Genomic DNA, 13,037 nt, shown 5'->3' on the forward strand with positions numbered 1-13,037 from the left:
CAGCTCAAGGAACACAGCAGTATATTTGGGATGTTGTATGATATTCCAAAACTCCTCACTATACCTGAAGAAGACCTACACCAGCAATGCAGAGCACTAGAGACATTTTTGATCCATGATGACATGCGCGATATTGATGCGAGTGATTTAGGTGATGACCTGAAAGCCCTTTCAAGATACATTTCAGCAGAATCAACTCCAAAGACTGTTCTGGAATATATATGCACAAATAAGATGACCACCTTCTTTCCAAATGCTTTTGTTGCTCTGTGCATACTTCTAACACTTCCTGTAACAGTTGCCAGTGGAGACCGCAGCTTCTCAAAGCTGAAGTTAATAAAAACACATCTATGCTCCACAATGACACAGGAGAGGCTGGTTGGCCTTGCAACCATCTCAATAGAGCATGGGCTGGCCCAGACTGTGGACTTTCAGCAGGAAGCAGTTCAAATCTTTTCAACCAAGAAGGCAGGGAAAGCACCACTTTGATTATTCAAACAGATAAAAATGCCAGTGTTTACTTTGCAGACAAAAAAAGTTACATTTGTTGTTCAGGCATTTTAAAGTTAAGTGTTAGTTAACATTTTTGAACAAAGTATTCAAGTTACTCCCTGTCCCAAAGGACCAGTCACTTACCCCAGGTCAGTTGCACCTCATATCCCACATCAAAGACAAGGTTTGTATGCAATCCTGTAATAAACTAACTAAAGATTTATTAACTAAGAAAAAGAAAGGAGTTCTTTACAAGGTTAAAACTGGTAAACATACCCACAAAAATGAGTTACAGTCTTAGGTTCCAAAATGTAATAAAAGCTGCTGTGCCTTTTAGAGCTAACTCAAACTAAGCAGATCGGGGATACCTTGCTTATGCTTAGAAATATTACCCTCTCCAAATTCCAAGCAGCATAGTGATAAGCGTCTTCTCAATGGGAATTGTTGTGGCCTTCATCCAGCATTCAAGCTGTGATGTGACGAGTTCTTGTGCATGTTCCTTCTTCGTGGGCATGAGGGAAGCAATCAACACTTAGGCTATGTCCACACTATATTATTAACGGAAAGATCCACACTCCTGAGTGACATAAATTATGTTTACCTAAGCACTAGTGTAGGCAGCAACACAGCTACTGCCTCTCATAAAGTCAGAAGATATTAAGCAGATGAGAGGGCTCTCTTGTAGTCCCAGCCAGTTACATAACACTTTTTTCCCTTGGTGATTTTTTAAAAAGCCAGTTTTCCAAAGCTGGAAATAATTATGAGCATAATTCAGTGGGAGGAGACATAAGTTATACTAATGTAATTTGTAGTGTAGACAGAGCCTTAAATACTATCTTATAACATGGGATACAGATATTATAAGTAAGATTAATACCTATGGTCAGGGCTGGCTGAAACCATTTTGGCACCTGAGGTGGGGATCTCAAACGACGCCCCCTTGCTTGGGTCAAAACTTTGAAAGGTCTCAGTTCTGTCTTCTTCCTGTTCTACTCCTCTCATGGTCCTACTCTGCCACCTACCTCAATAAAGGAGAACTAACAATGTATCTCAGGAGAGCTCCTTCCTGCTTAGATAGAAAAGCTTCCTTTGCTTGCTTTCTTTTTCTGAATGCTGCCCCAGAGGGGCATTTTCTTCTTTCACTCATGACTGCCATTCTGTGCCAGCTATAGTGGCTCTCAACACTCAATTGAAGGGGAAAATTAGGAAGGTTGGTAGCAAGGCCTGAGTGAGGGAAGATATCAGCATCTTAAGGGCATAACTGGCTCCTACTACTTGAGTTGATTGCCTGTTCTCCTCAAGTGGGTTCAGGGAAGCAGCAGGAAACAGGAAGCTCCCTGAGAAGCTGGTGTTAATCAGTCCAGGCTCCTTGGGGGGCTAGAAAGGTACATTAGAGGCTTCTCCTCCTCTCTCTCCCTGCGGCTCCTGCGGCTTTCTGTTATTCCTTTTCTCCTGCCTGCCTGTTATGTCTCTTGTGCTCTCCTTCCTCCAGCACAGCACTCCACCATCTCTGTGCATCTAGAGCAGAGAGAACACATATGCACCAGCAGCAGACACAATTTTCTACATTCTGGGTCCTAGTGGTCCCGCCCCCAACCTCCCCCGGCACCTGAGGTGGCCGCCTCAGTTAGCCTCCTGGTAAGGCCAGATCTGCCTATGGTAAGCTTAATAGTGTCACCTGTAGTATAGAACTTTCCTTTTTTAAGGGGTTCTAGGAGCAGTCTATTTCTTGTTCCTGTATTTGGTGCTGTTATGTGCTTCATAGGCACATCATTATTAACATCCATTATTTCAGGGGGGAGGACTTCAGTTTTGATTCATTATGAACAACAAGCCTTTAAAAATAAAGGGATAGCTCTTCAGTTGGTATGGCTCCATTGGCAGTGTTGTCAGATGTTGCTAGATGTTCGTCTGTGTTCTCCCTGTGTGCTGTCCCAACTCTGTGCAGATAGTTGGCACAGCAGACCTCGAGCAAACTGCCCGATGACCACAAGATCTGTTAAGGTACGAAGGCACCCAGCCAGGTTTATTGTCAATGAGGCATGGTCCTAGTATCCCAAAGACTCTACAGGACCACTAATACTTGTATGTCCATTACAATGGACACAGCTCAGTGAATGGGGGAACTTTCCATTCCCCCCCCAGGTTAGCCAAGGACACCCCCTCTGAGACTGCCTTTTATAAATAAATGGAAATAAGTTACGTACTGTTCCTCGACATAATTATTTGACACCCTCTGACGTAGCCAGTACCACCATCACCTTGTACATCTCTATCCATCACAATGTCATTCTGACCTTATTTTTAGGATGGGTCAGAGTGTTCCTGTTATCTTTAGGGAATGTGTTGGTATCAAGGTGTTCTGATGCCACCCTTCTGGAATGTGTTTGCGAGAGTGCTCTGTGCCTAGCACCTCTTAGGAATGTGTGTTTCTGCAATATCAGCTCTGTTCTTGCCAGACTCTGTGAGCTTGCAAACAGGCAGAGCCTGACTTCTGCTCACTTTGCTTTTTTGCTTTATATCAGCAAAGCTTTATCACTACTTTAGTTCAGGCCTTACACCTCACAACAGGCTTCTGATACAAGGTCTTATGTTTCAGGCTCTCTTTCTACTACAGACAGCAATGGGGATGCCTTCACTTACACCACTTGAGAATCTGGCCCATTAAAAGTTTTCAGACCATCTGGAAAAGTACCTGAGTTGTTGCAGAAGGTAGATACTTGTATCTGCTCCACTTTTCCATCCCCTGAAGATAATTGCTTTCAATTAGTAAATTGCTCACATTTTTCAAACAGTTTGAAATGTCAATGGACATAAACACTTAGTCAGCCAGCTGACAGAGCTCTACCACTAAGCAAACCATGCCTGAGAAACCCAAGACACCTGGCCATGTTTATTCACGCTTGACAAACTAATACTGTTGTTTCTCCATCCTTTCTAATAAAAGTAATTTTTCCTTTTTAGTGTGCTCCATAGCTCAGAACAACCAAGCAGCCCTGCTCTCTATGACTTCTTCTGACCCTCACTGAGATCTTAAAAATGACACACTAATACCGCTTGTTTTGAAGAGTCTCCTTTAAAAAAAAATCAGTTCTTCAGATCTTAGTGGCAAAAATAGTCCCCTACTCACAAACAATTTATAGGGTGGCAAAGGAAGTGAGTAAGAAAAGTTGCTCTGCGGTAGGAAAACAATGTAATCCCTGGAAACAAGGTTGTTTTACATGTCCCAATGGAAGCCCCCTCTAGTCAGCTGCTACTCTTCTTATGGGTGAAGCCATGCAATGACCTGTCGCTGTGACACCAACACTTATGGAACGGCTGCAACAGCTGTTTTTCTGACTCTCTCCTGCCTGAAAAGAGAAAATATAGGACAGGCAGGCTTCTTAGGAACCAGATTAGATGTGTGAATAGCTCTTCTTTTTTTCAGGATATTACCATAACAAAAATTGTATTTGTGGAATGGTGGATGAATGAATAAATAACACCTTGTACTTGTATAGCACCTTTCAGCCAAGGATCAGATGGTTAAATTATGACAGAGGTGACAAAACTATGACTAAGATAACTTCAGCCCAGATCTTGCAGACATTTCTCTTACCTTTTATCCATGTGAATAGTACCACTGAGCATTGACTAGGCCTGCTCTCAGGTATAAAATTAAGCATATTCATGTTTGTAGGATTGGACGCTTATCAAAAACCACACAGCAAATCAGTGCTCAACTCAGGAGCTGAAGCAGGAAGTCCAGTATCCCAATCCCACATTCTAACCAGGAATCACAGTTAAATTGATATACATTCAGAGTAAATCCATTTACTTAAATGGAGTTGCCATCAAATTTCACCAGTGTGACTAAGATCAGAATCTGGCTTTTCTGCCTTTCTACATATTCCCTACTCTCAACACAATAAACTTTTCATGGCAGGGACCACCTCTACCTGTATGGTAGTACAGTGTGTAGCTTAATGGAGCTCTAAACCTGACTGAGGCCTCCAGCTGATACCATAATAGGATAATCCAAAAGACATTTCACATATCATATTGGGCTCTTTTAGTTTCTATAGCTAAGTCCATTTAAATAAATCATCTGATTTTTTTCTCCTTGTGGCAGTATAATATCATGCAATGCACTATATTTTACTGTTGGTTTGAAGTGGGGCCAAACATGCAGCACATAGTCACTAGGATTCCAGCACTATTTGGCTGGGCTGGGCTGGAGGGTGGCTTTGGTTTCTGATACTCCTGTGCAAAACAAATAACTTCACCTTTTTCCTTCATCTAGTATAGAGTACTAAAAGTAGCAAAGGCTTAACATGTAATGAGCCCTGTGATCTAAAGCAATTTATTACTGCACCATTTGTGACTCATGGACAGTATCTGAATTTCCATTGAAAAGAAACATGGTTATTTTCAATAAAATGCTTTGAAGAAATTAATGGAGCAAATTAATACTTATGCTCTATGGCACTACCAAAATACAAATAAATAATGAAAATGGTCCCCTTTTTGTGGTACAAACTGGCCTACTCAAGATAGCTCTGAGATACAGAAGTGTAGCAGCTGTCTTCTCAAGATTGCTCAGCATGTGTTCTGACAATATGTATGGCTCATTCTCTTAGGCAACCTCTCCCTTCCACTCACCTGATGAAACAATTTGCACATAGCCCCATATGAAGGGAACCTTGCCGTGTTTTCTGCTTTAGACATCTCCTTCAGGTTTTAGCACATGAAAGGACAATAGCAAACTGCAAACACTGAAATTTGCTGGCAGGAAAGGTATTTAAAAATAACTACTGAGAATAAGCCACAGGCATCAGAAGATGATTATGATGAGTAACAAATACCTAGCATGAGGGCAGTTAGTCCGACTTGATCTGGGATCCTGTTGGATTTCTCACACAAGCTATGGTAAGCCAAGTTGGGTTGGATGAGAGACTTCCAAGTTGCTAAACTAATATCTCAGCATGGGAACTCTGCATCTGCAATGGGGATGGGCAGAGTATGGACATGGAAGCTCTGAGTTTTAGAGAACACATCGCTTCCTTTATTATCCCAACTCTAACATCTTTCCATTCACTTGTATAGTTTTTAATTAATAGGCTGTGGATTGTTCTGGTTATGTCATGTGTCCTGCTGTGATGAAAATTGTCTAGATATACAATTAATTGTTTTTATTTTCAGATTTATAAGCGATATCTTTCTACAAAGTTCAGAGTGTACGAACATATCCTAAAAACACACAATCTCATCCAAAAATCACTTCCCTTCTCCACTCCAAACAGAACAAAAACAGATCAGTGGAAAAGTTAAAGACTATCCCCCAAGTATTTCTCCTCATGTACCATGTCAGAACATGTTGATCAGATGTAACAGATTGTGTTCCATCTATTTAAATAGCTTCCATGAGTTTTAGTCAGTTTAGCACTTGGGACAGGTGGTCGTACATTCATTTTAGGCTGTGATTTTTCAAAAGGACTCCATGTTGGCCTAGTTCTGCTCCCATTGAAATTAATTGTAAAAATCCCATCTAGAAGGAGCAGAGTTAGATCAACACAGAGCTCTTTTGAAAATTCCATCCGTAAGCTTTGGACATGCACAGTCCATTAAAGGAAATTATGAAAAGCCTAATTTAAATGAAAAAATCCAATGTAAACACTTCAAAAGAAATCACTGGATTTTACTCACCCTGATATCCTATTACCCATGCATATTTGCTAGTATTAAAATTCTAGAATAACCCATATTTGGTATGGGTCCATTTTAGTGATGGGTAGGATGAACTGCAGAGTGAATTGTGACAAAGTGCTTGTTGAAATGTATGTATTGCCCCCAAAGGAAATATCACTTGTTTCATTACAACACAAATTCTGGGATGTCCCTTGTCCGCTTTTCCTATTGGAATGGTCTTCTGTTGTATGAATGAGCAATTATATTGAAGTCTGTGGGATCAGTTCTCTTCTGCATCAAAGCTTGCTCTGCACAATGGAGAGGGGAGTGCCATCAGGAAACCAGAGACTGGAAAATATGGTCTCTTTGACAGTCATGCCGTACTGGTACTGTATTTTGTTCAGGATATGAAACCAAGAAAACAAGTGAAGGGATTATAGCAGGTTTAATGAATTCTGATGATCCTACAATAAAACAAATAACTTATCTTTGGGATTAAAGCTGTGTCACCAGTGGGGATGCACATGTATGGAAACAATAGCACAGCTTGCAGATATACAACTTGTAGCATGTCATTGGTAGAGGTGTCACATGACACAGCAAGTGTTCAGTATAAACATCAGAAGATCTAGCTATCGTAGCTGTTTCTGTGTTCCCCATAACTGTAGTATGAGGGCACTCACAATTTTTCATGTATTTATCCTCTCGATAACCCCTGGTAGGTAAGAAAGTGCTGTTATCCCCATTATATAGATGGGGAAGTGAGTCACAAAGAGACTAAATGATTTGCCAAAGGTAACACAGGAAGTGTATGAAGGAAGAGGATATTGAACTAATGTCCTAATGACAGGACTATACTTACTCTCTAATGATTTTTTTCCTTTTCCTTTTTTTTTAAGAAAAGAGAAGAAGAAGAGAGGCAAAGAGGTGAAGAACAGATACGACAGCAGGAGGAACTTAGAGCAAAAGAATTGTACTTGAGCCTCAAGCAAGCTCAACAGCACAGCCAACACAATGAACATGAGGACCAGGAGTGGAAAGAACAGTGTGAGTAAACTTAATTGATGAATGAATATGAAATATGCACAAATCTTAGCTAAGCATGTGTAAAGTACCACTTGGAACCATACACCCCACAAGAAACAGTTATGTGAGAGGGGAAGCTGCTCTTTAAACAACCATGGAAAGAAGCAATTCTTTCTAGACAGACTTGTCTTTTAAGAGAGAGATTCTACATCCAGCTTTCCAAAATGCCTCAAGTAAAAAAATGCATTAATGATTTTTCTACCTTGCGCAGTACAATATTGCACACAATTTTGCTGCAAGCAGCCAATTTGTCCTTATGTTGCAAATTTTAGTCACTTTGCCAATTTTATATTTCTTTCTGCAAAAGGTTGCATCATCATTCATTTTCTGCAGTGGAAGCTACCTCGTGCAGATAGCACCATAGAAAACAATTTGAATTTTTTTGTAAAGTCTGATGAAAAAAAATTCTGGCCATCTCTATTTGAATGTCTTATACTAGAGGATTCAGCTTTGAATAAACAAAAGTTGTTGTTGTCTGGGTATTTATTCTAATATGGCTATTTTAAGAATTCCTTACAAGCTGGTAGGGCAAAACCCTCATGTCCTTACTCTGGCAAATTTCCATTGACTTCAAAGGATTGTTTTAAATACCAGTTTTGAGTATGATCTAGAATTGATCTTTATGACGTTGCTATCATATCAACATTTTTCAGCTTGGTTCCTAGCCACACTGAAATCTTTTATAAATATCATCAGTGTGACTGACAAAAATTTAGAAACACAAGAGTAGCTTGTGTTCATCTATGGCCATGTAAAGGACACAACCCATATGTGACTGTACATACTGTATATAAGGTTCCCCGTAGTTTTGTATAAGAGTGGTCTTAACAGGTTACAGGGAATAAAATATGGTTAGCTGTCTCTGCAGGAGGGGGCTCCAGGCTGGGACCCAGAGGTTCAGAGTGTGGGAGGGGGCTCAGGGCTAGGGCAGAGGGTTGGGTTGCGGGCTCCGGGAGGGAGTTTAGGTGTGGGAGGGGGTTCTGAGCTGGGGGAGGGGGTTGGGACACGGAAGGGGTCTTGGGGTGTGGGCTCCAGGCGACACTGACCTTAGGCAGCTCCCAGGAAGCGGAAACGTATCCCTCTGGCTCCTATGTGGAAGGGCAGCTAGGGGACTCTGCATGCCCCACCCCCGTCTGCAGGCACTGCCACCCCTGCAGCTCTGATTGGCTGTGGTTTCCAGCCAATGGGAGCTGTGGAGCCAGGGCTCGGGGTGGTGCCTGGGGCAGCATGTGGAGTCACCCTGGCCACCCCTCCAGCCATCCCTCCCCCAGTAGTCAGCGGGATATGCCCGCCACTTCCCGGGAGCTGCAAGGAGCCATGCTCGGAGCCTGCCTGCCCTGCTGGTCCTGTGGCCAACCGTACTTTTAGTGGCCTGGTCAATGGGGCTGACTGGAGTCGCCAGGGTCTCTTTTCAACTGTTCTGTTCGAAAACCAGATGCCTGGCAACCCTATGACAGTCTGGCCTAGAGGTTGGTATTTCAGCAGCTCACTCAGATGATGGACAGAGAAACAGGGGAAAGTTCTAACACTGGTGTCAAAAGAAAAATATTGCATATGCAAATTGGCAACAAACCAAAATACTACAAATTTTACTGTGTTGAATTTGTTCTGTTTTTAAAATAATAAAATGAATGAATGCTGCAGTATAGGGACTATGGTAGGAGAAGAGGGAAAATGAGGAACAGGGTAAAAAAGGAAATAGGTTCCAGCCAGGGTTTCCAAAATGGTTCTGAACACGTTTTCCTAGTCTGCACTTAAATTGTGGCCAATCAACACTGCTTTGATTGCATCGTTTTCTGATGCACATTGTCTGCAAGAGCTCATTTTTGTAGCACAGGCAAGTCTTTAGAGGGAGTCTAAATTAGTGTAACTTGCATTGTCTTCTCTTATCCTGAAACTGTATGCTCACAAACTTGGATGCCCTCTAGCCCTCCATAGACTCTCTTCAATTTACTTAGCATCACAGCCACATGCCAATGAGTATCTTACACCCATACCTGTCACTTCACTTCTAAGTTTGTCCCACTGGGCTTGATTTACCTCACCCACCAGTTTCATGCTGGTATAAGTCTGTTAAAGTCAATGAGGTTACTCTTTCTGTTATTGATAGAAAAGTCAGATCCACTGAATCTAAACAAGTCTAAGTTAGTGTAACTCACATGGGGAGGGCTGAAATGGGAGCGTAGCAAGAAAAGTAACTAACAGGAGCATTTAGAATGCATACGTGAAAGTAGGTCTAAGGAAATCTAAAGGAGTGTAATTCCACCATGCATTAAAATTCAAAATTTGTTCCTGAATGCCTCTCTCCACTTTTGAGATGGTTCTTTCTGTTCAGGCTTTAGGCTCCCATTGCAACATTGTGGCAAAAGTTTACAGTATTGTTAGGCTTGCAATAACTGTGTTTGGCCTCTGTCCTAAATACTAAATAAATAAATAAGCACATGCCTATGCAAAGGAGGCATTGTCAGATGCAGTATTAGCATCTTTGCCATTCTGCACCTGCTGTTGAAGCCACATTACGCATTAGGAACTGGGCCAGGTTCCATCCTGTCTTATCTTCTTGAAGTCAGCCCCCTGCACTCAGCAGCAGCAGGGGTCACAGCTGAAGAGGAGCAGCAGCGCTGGAGCATCTGTTGTGGAGGGCAAACGTAGCAATGATATTGATGACACCACTAATTTATTTAGTAGATGGAATTTAGAAAGGAATGAGGATTCATCTCTCATCATCACATTATTTCTCAGCTGTTTATTGCCAAAGCAATAGGCATAGACTAAGGGTTGCTAATTTTAGTTTCTGTTCACTTCAGTTCACTTAATTGTGCCAAATAACAATAAAAACCCTTAGAACTGCTGTAATGTCACTTTGCTATAGTTAATTGAAATACATATTTTAGTGCTTTTTAATAACTAAATATCTAGTGTGGAATATCTTGAGTAATTGCGACTATAAAAAAAATGACATTGTAAATGTAATGATACATTTAGATTTCACATGATGAACATATGATAGGAATGTGTTGGAGAGCAGTTGTGAGTTGATACACTTATACTGTTCTATACTTGTATTAGCAGAATAGTGTATTAATGGAATAATGTGAATAAGATTAGTGGCAAAGAGTGAACCAAGAAGTCCATATTTCAGTGTGCTTGTAATGGCTAATAATAGCATGAAACTGAAAAGAAGTGGGGTTAGTCTGGGAGATGAGTATCTATACATGGCCTAACTTTGTTTCTAACCACATTAAAATCCATGTAATAGATTCTCAAAGCATTCATGAATAGTAATATGTTCCAGTCTCTATAGAGATCTGTGCTTGTTGCAAAGTTGCAAACAAAGGGCTGGTAAAATACTACTGGAAAAATTGTTTAATACCTATAAATAGGATTGAATACTGCAAAAATATATTTGTGGAATAGATTATTTTATGGAAAACAGCAAAATTTACTGAGTACTATGTTAATCAAACACTGTTTGACCAGTTCTATTTATCTCCAATGTGAACAGTATTACAGTATTATTAATGAGAGCGGAGTGACTACTGCAAAAAAGTCTGTATATTTTTGTTTGAATTGTTAAAGGAATTTGCTTAGATTGTGTGAACACACCTTCTTTGTGTTTGCTTTCCATAAAAATTCAAGTGAACACTTTTATTGGCAGGAATGTTTGCTAAAAGAATGATTTTTAAGGAAATAGGCTCCTATTCAGCAACGCATTTAAGCACATGCTTAATTTTAAGTATGTGCTTGAGGCTCATTGATTTCAATGGGCCTCAGAGTGTTTTGTTGAATAGCTTTACAGCTTTCACATAAGCAGATTGTTGACCAGGAGCCATACTGCAGAATATTTATGGGAAGTCAATTTCCAACAGGGGAACAGAAACATACCATGTGACTTATACGTGCACTCAAAATGTTGAATTTTGAATTTGAATATTAAATAGTCATTATGAACTACTCATAAACAAGCTACAAACTAAGAATTAGTAACAAGGGCACAGCTGAAACAAAAGCTTTTAAAATTGGGATGCATATTCATGGCACATTTTTTGTAATATTCACCCTGCTCCAGCTGAGTCATAGTGCTTCAAAAGCACAAAATAGACCATAAAAAATGGAGAGCTCCTAATCATTCGCAAATGATGTGACTCACTCAAGTTCAGTCCCAGCACTACATGAATTAATCCACATCTGTATTAAAAGATATAGAGTTAGAATCCTGTCAGAACTGCAAAGAGGGATTTTCCTGAGTCTACATGGAAATATAAAAGGCAATGCTCTCCTTTCAGTAAATAGATAACTTTGGCATGTTTAGAAAAGTGTAGGGACTGGTAAAGTGATCCGGAATAACTAAGGCCAAATCGAACCTCAGCCCAGATTCAGAAGCTCCGCTTTCCAAGGTTCCAGGCTGGTTGGTCTGACTCTTACAAACTGTGTAGATTAGTTTCAGAGTAGCAGCCGTGTTAGTCTGTAGCCGCAAAACAAAAAGGAGGATTTATGGCACCTTAGAGACTAACAAATTTATTAGAGCATAAACTTTCATGAGCTACAGCTCACTGGGTTTTCCTGGACATGACCTTTTTTTTTTTTTTTGATCCTCTGCCCTCCATTGGGTGGATTTTTCAAATAAGAGGAAATGTTGGGGATTTTTGCGGAGCAGATGGTGCAGCTCAGAAAAAGCCGTCTCCACATCCCGATTGGTCCTTCCCCTGCATCCACAACTGCCAGCAGAACCAACCCATCGGCCTTGGGGGCACCACGGGCAGGGAGGTAAGGTGGGAGGCAGGGCGAGCAGGGTGATGAGGCAAATGGGGAGGCGAGCAGCAGGTGGACGGGGGAGGGGGCAAAGAGGAACCCCCCTACCAGGACCTCCCCCCTCCATAATCAGTGTGCCCCCCCTCAGTACCTGCCACAGATTAGATGTTTTGGGGTGTCAGGAGATGCTGGGGAGAGGGGAGAGGAGGGAGGGTGAAGCGTGCTTGGGGGAGGGGGCGGGGAAGAGGTGGAGCAGGGGTGGGAAGAGGTGGGATGGGGCCTTGGAAGAAGAGGAGGAGTGGGGGAGGGTCCTGGGCAGAGCCAGAGGGAGCCCCCTACAGCAGATTACAAACTCGGAGCCTATGTCCTGGTCACCACACCCCCCTAGGGGCAGCCCTGACTGCCGGATCTCACTCATCCTGGCCTGGCCCGCCGCAGGGCCTCAGAGCCAGACTAGGAGGGGTGACAGGGCCAAGTCCCAGCTCCCCACCCTGTGGTGGGGGAGAGGCCTTCAGGGAGGACTGACTGATGGGCTGGCACTGTGTCCCTGGCCTGCGCCAGCTGTCCTGCCACTGTGACAGAAAACATGATACTGCTCCCCACCTTGAGTGTGAAGCTGCAGGTACCCCCTCCAACATCCTCCAAATACCCCCTCCAGATTCTCCCAACTGTACCCCCTCAAAATACCCCTTCCCAGTACACACATTCCTTTCCAGCTCCCAATTCCTTCTCCACCATCCCTCGGCAATGTCCTCTATTTGGGAACTAGAAATATAGTATTCCTAGAGCAGATTCTTCTCACTTGTCCATCACACCTGAGTTGAAGGACAATGTGCTCTCCCTTGCTTCTGGCAATACTATAACCTAATAGGAAGGATGAGGATAGGGTGGTGAACTTGGACTCAGACTGTTGAGGTGGGGGTTCAATTCGTGGCTCAGCCACAGGTTCGTGTGTGACCTTAGCAAATCTACCCTGTTGCCTCAGTTCCCAATTTGTAAAATAGGGATAATATTTCCCGGCTTCACAGGGAAGATAGGAT

General features: G+C 42.1%; 1 protein-coding gene across 3 annotated transcripts in view; it reads left to right on the plus strand.

Moving 5' to 3' along the window:
- Positions 1-13,037, plus strand: part of SH2D4B (SH2 domain containing 4B) — a 112,657-nt gene that overhangs the window by 34,746 nt on the left and 64,874 nt on the right. For all 3 annotated transcript variants that reach the window (XM_043519134.1, XM_043519133.1, XM_038411490.1), the window contains exon 4: positions 7,059-7,206. In XM_043519134.1, the coding sequence (XP_043375069.1) occupies positions 7,059-7,206 (148 nt within the window). The remainder of the gene's footprint in view (positions 1-7,058; positions 7,207-13,037) is intronic.

The sequence above is a fragment of the Dermochelys coriacea genome, chromosome 7 (assembly GCF_009764565.3).
Source record: "Dermochelys coriacea isolate rDerCor1 chromosome 7, rDerCor1.pri.v4, whole genome shotgun sequence".
NCBI lineage: Eukaryota > Metazoa > Chordata > Testudines > Dermochelyidae > Dermochelys > Dermochelys coriacea.